Source organism: Tamandua tetradactyla, chromosome 10 (assembly GCF_023851605.1).
Source record: "Tamandua tetradactyla isolate mTamTet1 chromosome 10, mTamTet1.pri, whole genome shotgun sequence".
In the NCBI taxonomy this organism is placed as follows: domain Eukaryota; kingdom Metazoa; phylum Chordata; class Mammalia; order Pilosa; family Myrmecophagidae; genus Tamandua; species Tamandua tetradactyla.
In genome coordinates this window covers 33,016,890-33,037,622 of record NC_135336.1, presented here as the reverse complement: position 1 = coordinate 33,037,622, position 20,733 = coordinate 33,016,890, and the positions used below count along the sequence as shown (strand labels likewise).

The 20,733-nt window shown below is 36.8% G+C and overlaps 1 protein-coding gene across 2 annotated transcripts in view; it reads right to left on the bottom strand.

Moving 5' to 3' along the window:
- The window catches only part of USF3 (upstream transcription factor family member 3), an 87,070-nt gene that overhangs the window by 22,520 nt on the left and 43,817 nt on the right, over positions 1–20,733 (bottom strand). For both annotated transcript variants that reach the window (XM_077118355.1, XM_077118356.1), the window contains exons 2-3: positions 1,972–2,087; positions 186–250 (exon numbers count right to left, since the gene is read on the bottom strand). In XM_077118355.1, coding sequence (XP_076974470.1) covers positions 186–232 — 47 coding nt within the window. In that variant the 5' untranslated portion in view covers positions 233–250; positions 1,972–2,087. The remainder of the gene's footprint in view (positions 1–185; positions 251–1,971; positions 2,088–20,733) is intronic.

The window sequence follows — 20,733 nt, the reverse complement described above, 5'->3', positions numbered from 1 at the left end:
ATTTTAACTATGTAACCCCTTCCATTAAATATTTTTATATTTATCCATATATATTTTTGTAGAGTAATAGTTTTCTAGGCAAAACTAAATGAAAGTTGCCTAAGGGCTACCTACTTAGCATAGGAGGGACTGATTCTGTCACTTATCTTCCCAAACTACATTATGTTTGGACTGTGGACACATACCGGTGCTGCTTTTTTGTAGGAGTCTCATTCTCTGTCATTTCTGGCATGGTTACAGTGATAGGAACCTACAAAGCATGGAAAGACACCCAGAAAGTTTAAAGTCATTCTACAATCTTGGAAAAATTGATCAATAACATTTTGATTTGAATGCCAAAATTCTAAAAAAAATAAAATAAAACTGACAACATTGAAAAAAAAAACTGGATTAGGTGATATATGCAAAGAAAGAGGTATAAGAAAAGAGGACAAAAAATTATAACTAGCAGATATAGAATACGGTAAATGTCAAATGTGAAGTCTAGCCAGAAAGTGCTTACGAAGATTGGAGAGAAAGATTACTGTGGGCTTAGAAGTCAGGAAAAGGTTCCAGGGAAGGTGGATTTGAGCAAATCTGGAAAGATAGAACATACTTGTGTTGGAAGAATATGTTCTTTTTCAAATACTGTTTGAAGTGTGATACAAAATTGAAACTGGAACAATAGTACCCCTGTCTGAACACAGAAAAACCAAAAGCGACAAGTACACAAACACGTAATGCGCCATAGATGGAAACATTCATTCATTCATTTACCTACACACCCATTTGCTGTGCTTCTTTAATTTTAAACTGCTAGAAGTTGCAAGTTATTATTTGAGAGTCATTAAAATCTGGGCATAAAACTTCTATTTATATTTGAATACCAGGATATTAAGGAATATAAACACTGTAGGGAAAGACTCTGGAAGGGAGAAACTCTGGAAGCAAATACATTGAAATATCAATCATACTTATGTGAGACCAGCCTTATTATAGGTGATTTTTTTTTCTTCTCTGATTTTCAAAAATTTAACAATAAAAATGTTAAAGCTTTTTAAATCTCAGGGATTAAAAAAACTTTCAAAAGCAGTATGCCAAGTTGGGAGTGCCTGTCCTGGTAAGCTAAAGGAAGTGGAAGTGAGCTTCCCTAGGTTTTCTTTGAGAGAGAAAAAAGGCAGCAATCACGAGTCTGAAGTCTGTCAGCAGGAGCTGAAAATCTGACTCTTCCACTTAAAAGCTGTGAGATGTTGGGCAAGTCCTATGAACTCTTAGCCTGCTAATGCTTTATCTACAAAATGGGTCATAATAGCAGTTTATGGATGGTTGCCCTGTTGTGGGAAAGGAATGAAATCACGCAGGCACAGGAACAGCACAGCACCTAGCATGTGATAAGGATTCAATAAACGGTAGCTATGATATTAATGAAGAATTTCATGATAAGGCTTTAGTTAAAATAAATTGAGTAGAATGAAATACTAGTGGTCAATGAGAGGGAGGGGTAAGGGGTATGATATGTACGATTTTTTTCTTTTTTATTTCTTTTGCTGGAGAGATGCAAATGTTCAAAAAAAAAACGATCACGGTGATGAAAACACAACTATGTGGTGATACTGAGAGCCACTGACTGCACACCATGTATGGAATGTTTGCATGTCAAGGATGTTTATATGTTTGTTTGTTAAGCTTTACTATAAAAATGTTTTTAAAATTAATTAATTAATTAAAAAAAAGAAAAGGCTTTAGCATTGGAAAGAGGGAATGGAATCCTGGGAAATAAGTACATGCAAGCAACGTGATGACAGACAGTACTGACTGAAGTAGCCCAAGGAGAAATGTGTCACTCAAGACCCATTTCCCACAGCTTATTCCACCTTCTCCTTAACACTGATGAAGGTACCAAACAGAATGAAAGTAACACATTCCATTAGAATACCACAGTGCTAATGTGGGACATGTAAGTAATTTTTTTAAATCTGTCACCTCACTCACCCAAGAGCTTGCAGAATTTCTTCACTTTTGATTCCTGGCTTCCAGCGCCTCCCGTTTCTGATTCAAATCTATCATCTTCTCCCAGAAGATGGTCTATATGTTATGTTTTCTTCTTACTACATAAAAAGAAAAATCAGTGAGTCACTAGGTTTCTCTTAGCAGTACCTGGCCAAGGGCTGGCAATCTGTGGCACACCGGTAGATTTTTATTGACATATATGATGACGATCCCTGAATTCTACCCACCACTTGAAAGCAAATGAATGCAGTTATTTTCTAAAGTCACTTTCTAATGGGTTACTCATGCCCATCTCCACAAAGATGGTGATCCTATAGCCAACAGATGGTTCATATGCACTTTGACTAAACCTTAGGTACTCATTGCCCTTGGGTAAATCAAAGTCCTCAACCTAGGTCTTCTACTAAACTCTGTTCTCAGTTCCAAAATTATCTCTCCTTCAATCTCCTACTTCCTTCTTTCTCTCTAGTGAGGATGACTAAAAACTTATTCAGACCTTCCACTAAGGAGTGATACTAAGAAGATGGCTGTAGACCTGTGCACTGAACGTGCGCTTGAAAATACAGATTTGGGGGCCTCATCCCAGACTTAACAAATGAGAAGCCCTGAGTAGGGCCTGGGAATCTGCATCTTAACAAGCTCTTTGGGTGATGTGATACACACACACGTGCACACACACACACAATCATTTGGCGGGGTTGTGGGTATGTACACAAGTTTGGGAAACTTAGCTCTAGTTTTTAAGGACATGTTTCCCAAACATTCCTGTTGATAAGAATGATCTATAGAAACTCACTAAAAATACAAATTCTCAGCCCATCCCAGACCCATTTAATCAGTCTTTAAGGTATGGGACTGAAATTTAATGAAGTCCCCCAGGTGATTCTTATCAGGAAAATCTGGAAACAACCAGGAACCTCTAATTTGTGAAATTCCAGGTATCTGACCAATACTTCATAACAGGAGAGATCACTGGAATTCAGCATGTCATTCGACCCTGTTATTTTACTAGTGTATCAGTAAGATCAGATTGGCCCTCTAACCACAATGATCAGCATTTAGTTATTAGTATGGCAGTTCCAGTCTTTCTCCTCCAGCACTTTTGAAAATTTTCTGATAATGTAATGTTACAATTCAGATACAAGAAGAAAATACTCAAATTTTCTAAACATCTAGAACCTCAAAGTGAATGGCAATAGGAAATATGGCATAAGAAAACACACTCATGGCTCTGAGGTGCAGTGAAGGAAGAATACACCTGCCAATCAAAATCATCCAGCTAGGCGGGCCATGGTGGCTCAGCAGGCGAGAATGCTTGCCTGCCATGCCAGAGGACCCGGGTTCGATTCCTGGTGCCTGCCCATGTAAAAAAAAAAATGGAGAAAAAAAAAATCATCCAGCTTATGAAATGTCACTCCAAATATCTATCTTAAACCACATTTTAACCCATTCAATTACATACAATTCAATACAAAATTATTTCCATGTGCAATTCCTCCTGATATTATAACTGCCTTCCTGATGTTAGTAAAAGAACTACTGGAATAAGCAATTGTATATATTTTTACAAATCCTTGCCCACTTGCTAATCTACTACTAATGGTGCCTTTAAAGGAAATGGTGCCTTTAAACATTTAATACAATACTTATTAAATATTTACTAAATACAAATATTCCATTTAACATATTTAAACAGTACCATGTATACATAAGAAAATTTTCAAAACAGTACATTAATAATCTGGAGATTATTTTTTTTATAGTGAGAAAGAATTATTTCTGGAACTGGTCAAACTCAGTGGTTCTCAAAATGTGGTCCTCCAATCACCTATATCAAAATCACATCTTTTAAAACTTCTTTTCCCCTGAGGTAAAAATTATATGTAATAAAATGCACAAATCTTAACTGTACCATTCAATGAGTTTTTGACAAATGTACACACCTCTATAACCGAAACTTCAACCAAGATACAGAACATTATTATAACTAGACAAATTTCTCTCATGCCCCTCCTTATTCAATCCTTCTCACTACTTCCCCAGAAGCAATCGCTTTTAATTTTTTGTTCACCATAGAACTTCATGTAAATGTACTGAGAATTCTTTTGTCAGGATTTCACTCAGCATGTTTTTAAAATTCATCCAGTAATTTTTTCCCTTTTATGACTGAATATGACTGTATAACTGAGTGCAAATATATAACACAGTTTGTCCATTCTGCTATTGACAGGCACCTGGGCTGTTTCCGTGTTTCGGCTATTATGAATAAAACACTTGTATATAAGTCTTTTTTGTGGATATATTCTTTCATTCTTCTTGGGTAAATATTTAGAAGCAGAACATCTCATATACTAAGCAGGTCCACTCCTGAGTATTTACCCTAAAGAAATGAAAGAACATGTCCACAAAAGACTTATATACAAATGCCCACCACACTCTTTCCAGAGTAGTTCTGCTATTTCATACCTCTCCTTCCAGTTTTGTGGCTCCATATCCTCACCAACATTTGGTGTTCTCAGCCTATTAACTTTAGTCTTTCTGTTGGGTATAAAGTAGTATCTCACTATAGTTTTAATTTACATCTCCTTGATGACTAGTGCTATGAGTATGTATTAAAACTGTGTTTATTAAGATAATTGATGGATATTCATTTGTGAAATGTCTGTTCAAATCTTTTGCCAATTTTTAAATTGGATGTTTATCTTTTTTATTTCTGAGTTATAGGAGGTCCTTATATATTGTGAATTCTTTGTACATTCTGGATATCTGTCTTCTGAAATATGTTGTGTGAATATTTTCTCCCATTATGTGACTTGCTGTTTCATTTTCTTAGTAGTGTCACTTGGTGAGCAGAAGTTTTGATGAAGTATAATTTATCAATTTTTCTTATATGGTTGCTTTTTCTGTCCTGTTCAAGAAGTCTTTGTCCATCATCAAGATATTCTCCCATGATTTCTTCTAGAAGCTGTTCTATTCAGTTCCATAACTGTTATTCAGGTCCATATTATATTTGGCATGAGGTAGGACAGGGGTCAAGATTCATATTTTCCCCATAGTGGTGTAATTATTCCAATACCACATGCTGAAAAGATTTTCTTTCCTCATTGGATTTTCAACACTTTTGTTGAAAATCAACTGACCACATAAGAGTGATTCTATTCCTAGGTTCTCAATTCTGTTACTCTCGATCCTGATCTATCCTTATACCTTCCACACATTCTTGATTAAGTATCTGTCTAAAATATAGATGCCTATGCCACACTCCACTCCCACCAAATCAGAATCATGAAAGAGAAAGGTTCAGGAATACACAGTTCTAATAAGCTCCCACTTGATTCCCACACAAGTTTGAGAAGTTTGAGAAGCACTACTTTTCTTTAATACTCCTTCCTCCAAAACTAGTACAAACTGATGAGCTTACAAATTAAAGCCCACACAGAAAGACCAGTGAATGGGGATTAGGAATCCTGGGCTGTTGTTCTAGATCTGCAGCTCACTAACTCGATATCATTTTGTTTATCAGGGCCTAAATTACTTCACGTGTAAAACCAGAGGGTGGGAATAGGTTTGATCATTCAAGCATGACTGAATACCTATATTATCCTAGGAATTGCATGCATTAGGCAATGCCTGCCCTCAAGAAGCACACAGTCTAGATCAGCACTGCTCAAAAGAACTCTCTGCAATAAAAGAAATATTTTATGCTTGCACTATCTGATATTTCAACCACTAGCCACATATATCTATTGTGTACTAGAAATATGGCTGGTTTGACAGAAGAACTAAATCTTTAATTTTATATAATTGCAAGTAATTTAAGTTTAAATTGTTTACACTTTACTGGATATGTGGTTTCTAAATATTTTTTCCCATTGTATATGTTGTCTTACATTAATCATAAAGTCTTTGATGCCCAAAGTTTTTAATTTCAAAGAGGTTCCATTTATCTATTTTCTTCTTTTGTTGCTGTAAAATCAAAGAAACCATTGCTTAACACAAGATCCCAAAGATACTTCTCTATGTTTTCTTGTAGGAAATTTATAGTTCTGGATCTTGTATTTAGGTCTTTGATCCATTTTGAGTTGATTTTTGTATATGATGCAAGGTAAAGGGTTTACTGTCATTCTTCTGCATACAGACATCCAGTTTTCCCAGCACCATTTGTTGAAGAGACCCTTCTTTCCCAATTGAGTGGACTTGGCACTCTTGTCAAAAATCAGTTGCTGTTGCAGTGTGCTTTGAAATTTAATGCTTTATTTGTGTATATATACTTTCACAATAAAAAAAAAATCAGTTGGCCGTAAACATGATGGTTGATTTCTGAACGCTGAATTCAATTCCATTTCTCTATATGTCTGTCCTAGTGCCAGTGCCATGCTGTTTTGATTACTATGGCTTTGTAATAAGTTTTAAGATGAGGAAGTGTAAGTCCCCTAACTTTGTTCTACTTTTTCACAATGGCTTCAACTATTTTGGGTCCTCACCTTTCATATAAATATGATTGACTTTTCATTCCTAAAAAGCTTGCTGGAACTTGGATTGGGATTGCATTGAATCTGTAAATCATACAGGGCAGAACTGACATCTTAACAATATTTAGTTTTCCAATCCATGAACAAGGAAAGTCCTTCCATCTATTTAGGTCTTCTTTAATTTCTTTTAGCAATATTTACTTGTTTTCTGTGTACATGTTCTTTACATCTTTGGTTAGATTTATTCCTAGATATTAGATTAATTTAGCTGCTACTGTAAATGGAATTTTTATTGATTTCTTCTCCCAATTATTCATTACTAATATACAGAAAAACTACTGATAGTGGGGCATTGATCTTGTAACCCATGACTCAGCTGAACTTGTCTATCCAGAAGCTTTGTTGTGGATTTTTCAGAATTTTCTGTATATAGGATCATGTCATCTGTAAATAGGGAAAGTTTCACTTCTTCCTTTACATTTTGGATGTCTTTTATTTCTTTTTCCAACCCATTTGTACTGGCTAGAACTTTTAGTACCATGTTTGATAACAGTGGTGACAATAGGCATCTTTTGTCTTGTTCCTAATCTTAGAGAGGGAAAGCTTTCAGTCTTTCTCCATTGAGTATAACGCTAGCTGTGGATTTTTCATATAGGCACCTTATTATATTGAGGAAGGCTCCCTCTATTCTTATTTTTCTAAGTGTTTTTATCAAGAATGCGTGCTAATGTGGGACAGAAATCCTAGAATGAGCTGGGACTCAGCATCAAGGGATTGAGAAAATCTTCTTGACCAAAAGGGGGAAGAACAAAATGAGACAAAATAAAGTGTCAATGGCTGAGAGATTTCAGAGTCAAGAGGTTATCCTAGAGGTTGTTCTTACACATTAAGTAGATATCACCTTTTTAGTTAGGTGTAATAGAGAGGCTGGAGGGAACTGCCTGAAAATGTAGAGCTGTGTTCCAGTAGCCATGTTTCTTGAAGATGATTGTATACTGATACAGCTTTCACAATGTGACTATGTGACTGAAAACCTTGTGTCTGATGCTCCTTTTATCTATCTTATCAACAGACGAGTAAAACATATGGATTAAAAATAAATAATAGTGGGAACAAATGTCAAAATAAATTTAGTAGATTGAAATGCTGGTGATCAATGAAAGGGAGGGGTAATTTTGGTATGTATGAATTTTTTTCTTTTTTTAAATTTCTTTTTCTGAATTGATGCAAATGTTCTAAGAAATGATCATGATGATGAATATACAACTATGTGATGATATTATGAGTTATTGATTATATATCAAGAATGGAATGATCATATGGTAAGAATGTTTGTGTTTGTATGTTGTTATGTTAAATGAAAAAAAAGAATGGGTGCTAGATTTTGTCAAATGCCTTTTCTGCAATGATTGAGATGACCCTGTGTTTTTTTTCCTTTTATTCGGTTACTGTGGTGTATTCCATTCATTGATTTTCTTATGTTGAACCCCTCTTGCATACCTGCAATAATCCCATTTGAACACGGAGTATAATTACTTTATATGCTGTTGGATTCAATTTCTAATATTTTGTTGAGGATTTTTGCATCTATATTCATGAGAGAGATTGATCTGTAATTTTCTTCTCTTGTGGTATATTTCTCTAGCTTTCTTATGAAGGTGATGTTGTCCTCATAGGATTAACTACAGAATGCTCCCTCCTGTTCAATTTTATGTAAGACTTTGAGAAGGATTCTTGTCTATTCTCCCTTTGGAATGTTTAGTACATTTCTTGTGAAACCATCTGACGCTGTGCTTTTCTTTTTGGGGAGGTTGTTGAAGACTGATTCAATCTGTTTACTAGTTATTGGCTTATTGAGATATTTTATTTCTTCTTGAATCAGTGTAGATAGTTTGTGTGTTTCTAGGAATTTGTCCATTTCATGTAAGTTATGAAATTTGTTGTGTACAGTTTTTCTTACTATCCTTATAGATTTTCCTATTTCAGAGAGTCTCATCGGATATAAAATTCTTAGCTGGCAGTTGATTTCTCTCAGCAATCTTAAAAACATACTGCCTTCAGAGTCAAGAGGCTACTCTGGAGGTTGCTCTTATGCAAGCTTCAGGTAGACTTTGCTACCTATCATAACCTGCCAACCCCCAACCAGGACCATTCCAGCCAATCCTAAATAACACCTAGGGTAATATATAAGATTCTACAAGAGTTCCTGCCACTAGAGTAATTTGCCAGAAATCTACAACCTCCAGATGGGTCCCTGGTCCAGATAGGTCCTGAAACCTAGCCCAGCCTCTCCAGAACATCAGATAGTTCTATCTCCCTACCCTATATTAGTAACAGACCCTTCTGATATAAAAAAATTAGAATTGCTATAGCCCAAACAACCCCAAAAGAAGTATGGAAAGATTAAAAGTGATGGTGGAATTATACATAGAAGATAAGACTTAAATGAATATGAATGCTGAATCATTAAATTGATATCTCTTTTAGTCTCCAGTATTTTACAGCAGATAGAAGTAAAAATCTAAAATTGTGAAACTGTAACTCATGTCAAAGTCTGAAAAATGTTCTACAACTAATTGTGGTGCTGTGCTTGGAAATTTATAGCTTTTTTGTGTATATGTTATTGTTCACAAAAAAAAGAAGGAAAAAAAGTTGATTGTGATGATAAAAAAGTATTTAAGCCCTCTAGCCTCCTATATTCTGGAGCAGCTAGAAGGAAAAATATGAGAGGATGATATGGTAGCCCATGACAAACTCTGGAATCTATTCTATAGCCACTTTTTGAGACGTGCTTTGAAAACAATTGCTTTTTTTATTCCTTGCTTTGTATATATGTTATACTATACAATAAAAAAAGTTAAAAAAAAAAACAAAAACAAAAAACACTGCCTTTTTCCATCCATGGTTTCTGGTGAGAAACTGGCACTTAATCTCATTGAGACTCTCTTGTACATAACATGTTGCTTTTCTCTTGCAGCTTTCAGAACTCTTTGTCCTTTGTATTCAACAGTGATCAGTATATGATGGGCATTCTTTTCTTCAAATGTATCCTGTTTGGTGCTGTCGGTCTTCTTTGATGTGTATATCCATGGCTTTTGCTAAAGGGAAGTTTTCTGTCATTATTTCTTTGAACATTCCTTCTGCCCCTTTTTCTCTTGCTTCTCCTTCTGGGACTCCAATAATGTATATACTGGTATTCTTGATAGTGTCCCACAGTTCTCTCAGGCTATTTTCACTTTTTATAATTTATTTTTCTTTTTGTTCCTGAGCCCAAATCATTTCAATTGTCTTGTCTTCAAGTTCACTGATTCTTTCTTCAGTAAGCTTCATTCTCTTGATGAAAACCTCCTGGAATTTTTTTATTTCAGTTCCTGTGTTATTCAACTTCAGTAGTTCTATTTGGTTCCTTTTAAATTTTTCTATTTATTTATTGAGATTCTCACACCATTCATTCATTGTTTTCCTAGCATCCTTTAGCTCTTTCTCTGAATCTTCCTTCATCTCATTGAGCATATTGAAGATATTTCTTTAAAGTCTTTGTCTAGTAAATATACTATCTATTCTTCATCATTAATATTTTCTGGATTACTATCCTCTCCCTTTGGATTGGACCATCATTTCTTATATCTTTGTTTGTAAAACAATCTTTAATTGCACACTGCACATTTTAATATTTTATTAAAATACTGAATACTAACAATGGGATTTATTCCCTAGGATAGCTGTTTCTTGAGTTTGTATCCAACTAATGATATGACAGAGATTGACGAACTCTGTCTGCTGAGCCACTGTGGCCCACTCTATAGATTGTTTTTTACTGGTTGGTGCTCCCCTCCAGAATTCAGCCTTCCTATCAAGAAGGTCAGCCCAATGCAAATGCAGAGTGCACAGTCCTTGTCTTTTCTGGGACAGTTTGTACTGGGCATGTGCTTGCTAGAGGGCTTAGGAATTTTCCTGTTATAGGAATTTGAATGCCCTCTCTATTTCCCAGGAAAAGATCTTCCTTTCACAGGTGTTTCACTGCAGGTCATTCATCTCAATTGTTTCTTACATGGCTTTCATTGTCAACATAAGCAGTGTTTACCTGGAGGGTAAATTCTAGGAGAGGGCATACCAGAAAGTGGTTTCTAAAGTCAGTCTTTCCCAGTGGAAACAAGGAAAGGGACCAACAAAGGGAGAGCAGGCTGGCTCAAAGTTTCCCCTGGGAGGGGCTGAGAGAGGAACCTGTAAGAGTGCCAGGAGTTTCTTCCATGGGTCCCCAAAGCTGACATTTCTTGTCTCAGCACCTGCCCATCAAATGCAATCCTTTAATCACCCAGAGTTCTGAAAAAGTATACCATATTTAGGTCTCCTCCACCACTTTTGTCTGGGCAGGTTGGAACAATGACAGCCCTCAGAGCCAGGCCTCCAGCAATCCGAACTGGTAATCAAAAGCAGTGATCCCCAATCAGACTGCACCCTTCTTCTCCCTCCCCCAACCAAATCTTGGGGAATTACATTTTATGTCCCGCTCTGGCATCAGCAAACTATGCTATTAGCCAGACTCCATCGCTGCCTGTAATGAGACTGGGGCTTGGGTAACAGTAAACACTGCAGAAAGAGAACAATTCACTGGTATTCATCTCAGTATATCAGTCTCTTCCTCCCTATCTTCCCCAGATGCTATACAGTGCTCTACTGTATTCCAGAGTTTTGAAATCATTAGTAACACCAGACAATTACTGCATGTCTAATAATTCTTGTGGAGGGACTGGCTCCTGGAACTTCCTACTCCACCATTTTCCAATAATCACTTGCTGAGATATTGGTAGAAAATACATTAGCCTATAGATCAATTTGGGGAGAACTGGCATCCTTTCTATATTGCTAATATCTTTTTTTTAATTTTTTAATTTATTTTATTTGCTAATATTTTCCTAATCACTGGATTTTGATCACTTAGTTTGGAATATTACTTGAGTGTTTTATCAGTGAAAAATCAAATCTAAAATCCCTGGTATATCTCTTCTCTCCACATTATTGTCATTCATCTCTATTTCTCTTATTTATTAATTCAAATATCCTTAGACTTCCACTCACTTCCCCTACAAAGACCCCAAACACTGCATCCTTTTGATATAACTACGATAAACATGCACATTATTTCATTTACTATTCACTACCTATAAAGTGGGTGGTATTTTTTGAATTAAGTAATTTGTCCACTGTCTCACAGCCAACAAATGGTAGGAGCAGGATTCTAATTCAGTTTTCTAACTGACTCCAGAGCCCAAATCCTCAACTATTTTCAAAGTACTTCCCCCAAATAAAAAAAAAATTTTTTTTTTAAAAAGGTCTATCTTTACATTTTTGTAGTCCTGGATATGGATGCTAATATCTAGCCAAGAAAACTTTATTTCCAACAAGTCTCCTAGCTCACAGAAGACAAAACATTCTGAAGAGAACTTCCGAGAAGATGGTGGAGTAGGGTAGGCTGGACTCACTACCAAACGGCAAGACAGGGACCAGGAAAAATGACCAGAACTGTGCTCCCAGGGGGTGGATGGTCAAAGAGGGTCTCCAATAGTCCATAGGGAGGACGGGGGGCAGAGATCTGGATGGGGACTGCAAGGTGGTTCTAATCAGCTGTGAGGTGGCACCCAGGGAAGTACGGATCTCAGGGAACTGACGGTCCCTCTTCTTCAGCCTAATCCAGGTGCTGGCTGGGAAAATCTTCCCCTATAGTTCTGCAGCCAGCGATGCCAGTATTGTCCACCATGAAAAGCTGCACCTCAAGCTGCTGGGAGCAACTGGTGGCTGCAAATAGCCATGCCATCAGGTATCTGCTAGGTGCCAAGCACTGCAGATCAGCTGCTCCCCCAGTCACCGTGATCAGCTTCCCATTCCTGCATGCTAGGACTGGCGTACAGCCACCATGTGCAGGAGCAACCACCCAGTACTGTGCACACCATCTCCCCAGTTACTGGAGCCAGGGAGGCGCAGGCATGAGGGCAGGAAGTGCCTCAGCAGTGCCATCTTCGGGAAAGAAGTGGTAAGTACAGTCTGGCAAACTCCCAAACTGCCTAAGTTATTTTTTAATATAATTTTTCAATATTTTTAAACTATTAGCATTGTTTTTTAATTTTTATTTATATATAATATATATTGTTTGCTTTGGTGTTACTTTGTTCTTTTTCTAGTTCTTCCAGATGAGCAATAATTTCTGGATTTTTGCTCCTTTTTCTTTTTCAATATAGGTATTTAGTGCAATAAATTTCCCTCTCAGCACTGTCTTTGCTGCATCCCATAAATTTTGATATGTTGTGTTTTCACTTTCATTTACCTCGAGATATTTAGTGATTTCTCTTTGTAATTTCTTCCTTGACCCAGTGGTTGTTTAAAAGTGTGTTTTTAAACTGAAAATTACTAAAATGCATGGGCCCCATATCTGCAACTGCAAACATCTACCAGTTGATTTGTAAATAGAGATATAGATATATTGGGTAAGCCATTTAATTTAACAGGGCCTCAATTTCCTCCTTAAGAATATGGAGTCAATAAAATCTGTCCTGTATCTATCCAACTGTTGAAGATAAAGCCAAATAAGGTACAGTGTATTACAGCCCTTTGAAAACCACAAAAACATATACAGTTGCATTCGATCTAAATAAAAGTAATAAAAATTACTTTTTAAAAAATTTATTAAAAAATGTCAATTTTGGTAATCACAGTGGAATATTATTGGTGAAAAAATAAAATAAAGAAACTTGAAAAAAAAAGGTGTGTTTTTAGCTTCCATATGTTTGTGAATTTTCTGGCCCTCTGCCTGTTATTGATTTCCAACTTCATTCCATTATGATCCAAGAAAGTGTTTTGTATGATTTCGATCTTTTTAAATTTATTGAGACTTACTCTGTGAACCAGCATATGGTCTATCCTTGAGGATGATCCATGAGCACTTGAGAAAAATGTGTATCATGCTATTGTGGGGTGTAATGTTCTGTTAATGTCTGTTAAGTCTAGTTTTTTTTTTTATTGTATTATTCAAATTCTCTGTTTCTTTATTGATCCTGACTAAGATGTTCTATCTGTTGATGAGAGCAGGAAACTGAAGTCTCCACCTATTATGGTAGAGTTGCCTACTTCTTCCTTCAGTGTTGTCAGTATTTGCCTCATGTATTTTGACACAGAAAAGAAAATACAGGGAAAAGAATGGAAAAGGAGATAGGAAATGGCATGAGGGCAGGAAGTGCCTCAGCAGTGCCATCTTCGGGAAAGAAGTGGTAAGTACGGTCTGGCAAACTCCCGTGCATAAATATTTATGATTGTTATGTCTTCTTGTTGAATTCTTCCTTTTATTAATACAGAGTGTCCTTTGTCTCTTTTAATTGTCATACATCTTAAATATAATTTGTCAGATATCAATATAGCTACTCCTGCTCTTTTCTGATTGTTGCCTGCACAAAACATCTTTTTCCAACCTTTCACTTTCAACCTATTTTTATCCATGGGTCTAAAAGGAGTCTCCTGGTAGACAGCATATAGATGGGACCTGTTTTTTAATCCATTCTTCCAGTCTATGTCTTTTGATTGGGGAGTTTAATTCATTAACATTTAATGTTATAACTGTAAATACAGTACTTTCTTCTACCATTTTGTCTTTTGGATTTTATACCACCCAACTGTGGTAGTAACTTTTAATTAGATGGTTTCCATGCAGATGTGTCTCCATCCATTCACCCTGAGTGGGGTTGCTTACTGGAGCCCTATAAGAGGGAACTATTTTGGAAAAAGCTTTAGAGGAACAATGACTAACCTGAGAGGCATGAGAGCAACTAAAACCAGCAGAGCCCACACAGCCAGAGACCTTTGGAAATAAAGAAGGAAAATGTGCCCAGGGGAGCTTCATGAAACAAGAAGCCGGAAGAGAAAGCCAGCAGACATTGCCATGTGCTTTTCCAGTTGAGAGAGAAACCACGAACTTCATCAGTCTTTCTTGAGTGAAGGTAACCTCTTGTTGGTAACCTAATTTGGACATTTTCATAGTCTTGCTTTAATGTAGACATTTTCACTTCTTAGAACTGCAACTAAATGAATTCCCTCTTTAAAAAGCCATTTTGTTTCTGGTATATTGCATTCCGGCAGCTTGCAAACTAGAACATATGTCATATCTCATTTCTTTTTCTCTTTTTACCTTTAAAAGACCTCTTTCTCCTGCCTTTTCCTATCTGCCTGTAGTACTCCCTTTAGTATTTCTTGCAAAGCCAGTCTTTTAGAAACAAATTCTCTCAGTGGCTATTTGTCTGAAAATATTTTAGTCTCCCCCTCATTTTTGAAGGACAATTTTGCTTGACATAGAATTATTACCTGGCAGTTTTTCTCTTTTGGAATCTTAAATATATCACAACACTACCTTCTTGCCTCCGTGGTTTCTGCTAAGAAATCTACACGTGGTCTTATTGGGCTTCCCTTGTATTTAACGGATTACTTTTCTCTTACTGCTTTCAAAATTCTCTCTCTGTCTTTGACATTTGACAATTTGATTAGTAAGTACCATGGAGTATTTCTAGTTGGATCTATTCTGTTTGGGTATGCTGTGCTTTTTGGATCTCTAATTTCATGTCTCTCATAAGAGAAGGGAAATTTGCATTGATTATTTCTTACGTCATTCTTTCACCTCCATTTCCATTCTCTTCTCCCTCTGGGACAACCACAACATATATATTTGTGTGCTTCATGCTGTCATTCAACTCCCTGAGAACCTGCTCATATTTTTCCATTCTTTTCCCTATATTTTCTTTTTCTGTGTCAGATTTCAGATGTCCAGTCCTCTAGTTTACTAATCCTTCCTTCTGTCTCATCAAATCTATTGCTGTGGGTTTCCATTGCTTTTTTGTCATCTCTTCCATTGTACACTTCATTCCCATAAGTTCTACAATTTTTTTCTTCAAACTTTTGAGTTCTTCTTTTTGTTTGCCCAGTGTCTTCTATATGTCCTCCCTCAAGTTGTTGACTTGATTTTTGATGAGATTCTTTTCAAACATCCTGAATTAGTTGTTTCAACTTCTATATCTCATCTGAAGTGTTGGTTTGTTCCTTTGGGTGATATCTTCAATTTTCCTAGTATGATTCATTTTTTGCTGATGTTTAGGTATATGATTTCCTTAATTACTTTATTCTGGAGATTGTTTTCAAATTTTACCTAGGATTTTCTTGCTGCATGGCTTTGTTCTCTGTATGCCCTTTGACATTCAGTTCAACTTATTCTAGACCTCTAGCATAGGTTCTGTTTAACTGATCAGAATTTTTTCAGTTCTTGTTTTTCTATTTTTTGCCCTGTCTATATGGAGACTTTTTTTTTTTTTGAGGAGGTCTCTGCAGGTATTAAAGACCCCAGTCAGATTTACCCAGACCAGACAGGCCTACATCTTAGGAGGAAAGAGTAGCCAGCATCAGTTTTCCTTAGGGTGAGACATAGCAAGTTGTCAGACTTTCCCACGAAGGCTTTAGATGCTGTGCTTTTACTATCCTACCCAGCATGTGGCACTTGTCCGCCTGCAGCTTCCCACCTTAATTTCAGCATACTCTCCCTGCCAGGGGCATGGCTAGGACAGGGGGGAGGTAGTAGGGTGGCTTTAATTGCTTCAGTTTTCCAGTCTCTGGGGCCTGAGTTCCTTGAAGGAGGGATTCCACTTAAGGTGGACTCCACCCTTCTCTTTGGGAAAAATACACCCTTTAGGGAATTAACTCCTTTTACCTAACTAGTTACTTTGTTTCTCAGATGAGCTTAATTCCCTAATTATGTCCCTTAATTCCTTAATATCCCTTGCCTGGGACAGTGCTGGAGCTGAGAGTTCTATCTAATGAGCTGTATAAGGAGTAGGGAAAAAAAAAAAAAAAAAAGCAATAAATAGCCTTTACAAAGCCAGACCTCTGATTCTTGGGTTTGTTAATCAAGAGCTTAAGTTGGTATGTGGCTCTTTGTATCTCCAGGTTCTGTTTGCCCCCCTTTTCTTGGGGTCTAGCTCTTTTCCAGTATTTTGTACTGTCCAACTCAAAAAGCTTGTGGGTTTTCTTTTTTTCCCTCGTAAGCCCTGCACCCTGTCTGGTCAGGCAAAAACATCTAGCTCCCTTAGTGATTAATCCAGGTTTATGTGTGTTGGGGGCCTGTTTTCATTAGTCAGAATTTGTTAATTAATTCCATAATTGGAGCTTGGTTGAGCAGCTAGTAAATAGCCAGGAATGGTACAGAACAACTGCTGGTTGTTGCTGCTAGTACATTCTGTTTCTTTTCCCCTCAGGGTACCAGCCTGCCATGCCCATAGGGGAGGGGCACCAGCCTCCACAGCTTGGGGGACTTATAGTTCTGTGTGAGATCTCAGATGTTCCACCTTGTCCAGGCTGGCGTACACTGTGTGTCCAGTAACTGATGTCCCCCCAGCAGTTGTTCTGTACCATTCCTGGCTACTTACTAGCTGCTCCAGAGGACAAAATAAATTTTGCACCTCACTATGCAGCCATCTTGCCCCACCTTCAGTAGCCTTGATTCTTGAAGACGATTGTATAAGTGTACAACTTTTACAATGTGACTGTGCAACTCTGAAAACCTTGTGGCTGAGTTCTCTTTATCCAAGGTATGGACAAATGAAATAAAAAATAAGGACAAAAAGTAAATAATGTAGGGGAATAAGGGTTATGAGATGTATTTGATGTTCTTTTTTATTTATTTTCTTCTTATTTCTTTTTCAAGTAACAAAAATGTTCAAATTTGATTGTGAGGTGAATATGCCACTATATTGATGTTACCTCTAACTACTGATTGTACCCCTGATGATTATATGTTATATGAATATATCTCAGTAAAATTGCATTTAAAAAAAACCCAACAACAAAGAAATATCCAGGGCCAGATAGTTTCACAGGTGAGTTTTAAGCCAAGCATTCCAAAAAGAATTAATAACATTCCTGCTCAAACTCTGCCAAAACATTGAAGAAGAGGGAAGCTTACATAAATTGTTCTACAAAGCTAATATTGCCCAAATACCAAGACTGGATAAAGACACTGCAAGAAAGGAAAACTTAAGAAAAATTTCTTTTCCAACATGCAAAAGTCAATGGTGTTTCCCATAATTACATGGAATCTTGAATAGGGTGTGAGATCTTGCTGATTAGTCCAGTTTAGTGTGATGCCCCCAATACATCCCAGAGTAATTTGGGCAGTAAATAAAAAGTATTTGTAAAGTTCCCTTGGGTAACTGGGGAGAAAGGAGGAAATAATCAACTTTCCCTTTGGAGAATTCCTGATATTTTTGTAAGCAGTGGGGACAACCAAATCAAATAGGCTAAATCATCAATCTTCAAGCTCACTCCTATGAAACTTATTATTGCAAAGGATAGGCTAAGCCTACTTATAATTATGCCTACAAGTCACCCCCAGAGAATCTCTTTTTGCTCAGATGTAGCCTCTATCTCTAAGTCAACTCAGCAGATGAACTCACTGCCCTCTCCCCTATGTAGACAACTCCCGGGGGTGTAAATCTCCCTGGCAATGTGGGACAGAACTCCCAGGATTTGCCAAGACCCATCATCTGGGATTGAGAAAATCTTCTTGACCAAATGGGGGAAGAGAGAAATGAGACAAAGTTTCAGTGGCTGAGGGATTTCAAACAGAGTCAAGAGATTATCGTGGAGGTTATTTTTATGCATTATATAGATATCCCTTTTCAGTTTATGATATATTGGAGTGGCTTCAGGGAAGTACCTGAAACTGTTGAGCTGTGTTCCAGTAGCCTTGATTCTTGAAGACGACTGCATAAGGATATAAATTTTTGTGTTTTTTTTGTTTGTTGTTTATTTTTCATCTTTTGTATAAGGATATAACTTTTATAATGCAACTGTGCGATAATGAAAACCTTGTGTCCAATGCTCCTTTTATCCAGGGTATGGACAGATGAGTAAAAAAAGTACAGATTAAAAAAATAAATAAATAATAGGTGGGAGAAATGGTAAAATAAATCGGGTAGATGGAAATACTAGTGGTCAATTAGAGGGAAGGGCAAGGTGGACGGTATGCATGAATTTTTTCTTTTTTTCTTTTTATTTCTTTTTCTGGAGTGATGCAAAGTTCTAAAAAATGATCATGGCGATGAGTACACAACTATGTGATCATATGGTGAGCCAATGATTGTACACCATGCATGGAATGTTATGTGTGTGATGATTTCTCACTAAAAATATTTTAGAAAAAAAAAAGAAAGAAAAAAATTCCACTTACAATAGCACCTAAAAGAATAAAACATCTAGGAATAAACCTAACCAAGGATGTTAAGGACTTGTACGCAAAAAACCACAAAACATTGCTAAAGAAATCAAGGAAGACCTGAACAAATGGAAGGACGTTCCATGTTCATGGACTGGAAGGATAAAGGTCATTAAGAAACCCAAACTGATCTACAGATTCAATGCAATACCAATCAAAATTCCAACAAACTACTTCACAGAAATGGAGAAGCTAATTATTAATTTTATTTGGAAGGGTAAGAGGTCTCAAAGAGCCAAAAACATCTTGAAAAATTAGAATGAACTGGGAGGCATCACACTTCCTGACTTTGAAGCATACTAGAAAGCATATTATACAGCTGTGGTAGAAAACAGCATGGTATTGGCATTAACAATAGACATATTGATCAACAGAATTGAATTGAAAGCTCAAAAACAGAGCTCAGTGATCAGACTTCAAGTAGAGATATGAATGAAGCTGATTTGGATAGGACTGAGGTATATCAGAATATAGTGCAAAGAATGATATCATCCATATTTTAAAACTTCAACTTCTGGGTGAGACTAAAGGGAAAGATACTTATTTGGTGCAAAATTTATATTTTGGATAATGCATTTCCTAACTTAACTTCTGTGGTCAGTTTAGTTTGACCTTATGACTTACGGTATTTAGTTTGAACACCATAAGTACATGGAATCTTGAATAGGCATGGGATTTTGCTGCTTTGTACAGGTTAGTGTGATGCCCCAATATATCCCAAAGTAATGTGGGTGGTGAACAAAGATGTATTTGCAAAGGCCCCTTGGGGAACAGGGGAGAAAGGAGGAGATTTTCAGTTTCCCACTTGGAGAATCTCTGATATTCTCACAAGCAGTAGGGACAACCAAATCAATAGGCCAAGCCCTCAGTCTTCGGGTTCACCCTATGAAACTTATTCCTGCAAAGGACAAACTAAGCCTACTTTAAAATGGGTCCAGGAGATACCCAAAGAGAACCTCTTTTGTTGCTCAGATGTGACCTCTCCAAGCCAATTCAGCAGGTGAACTCACAGCCCTTCCCCACTACATGGGATATGACTGCCAGGGGTATAAATCTCCTTGGCAATTTGGGACTGAACTCCCAGGAAGACCAGGACCTGGCATCAAGGGATTGAGAAAGGTTTCTTGAACAAAAGGAGGAAGACAGAAATGAGACAAAATAAAGTTTCAATGGCTGAGAGATTTCAGAGTTAAGAGATTATCCTGTAAATTAGTCTTATGCATTATATAGATATCCCTTTTTAGTTAATGGTGTAGTGGAGGGAAGTACCTGAAACTGTTGAACTGTGTTCCGGTAGCCTTGATTCTTGAAGTATAGGATATAACTTCTACAATGTGACTGTGGGATTGTGAAAACCTGGTGTCTGTTGCTCCTTTTATCCAGGCTTTGGATAGAGTGAAAAAACTATGGATTAAAAAATAAATAAATAATAGGTGGATGATCATAATGATGAATATGCAACTCTGTGATGATATTGTGAATTACTGACTATATATGTAGAACAGAATGATCATATGTTATATATTTTGTTTGTTGTTATATATTTTTTAAAAATTAAAAAATAAACTAAGAAAAAAAAGAAATAATGGGGGAAAAAGAGTAAAATAAGTTGGGTAGATGGACAATAAGTCAATGAGAGGGACAAGTAAGGGGTATGGCATGTATGAGTTTTTTCTTTCTTTTGCTGGAGAGATGTAAATGTTCAAGAAAATGATCATAGTGGGGGAAGATGGTGGAATAGGATAGGTAGAGTTCACTCATGCTCCAAGGAACAGTTAGAAAAGTGACAGAAAAACAACCAGTAAAGTGATTCCAGGTTGTGACATGGGAGGGTCTTCTATACCACATAGGGAGGTGCTGGTTGGAAAAGCAGAAGAATTGAGAAGCAGAGAACACTGAGCTACTACAACCGGTCTAATGTCCCTTTCCAAATGGAGGTCCAGAGCCCTAAGGAGTGCACGGACAGGAAGACAG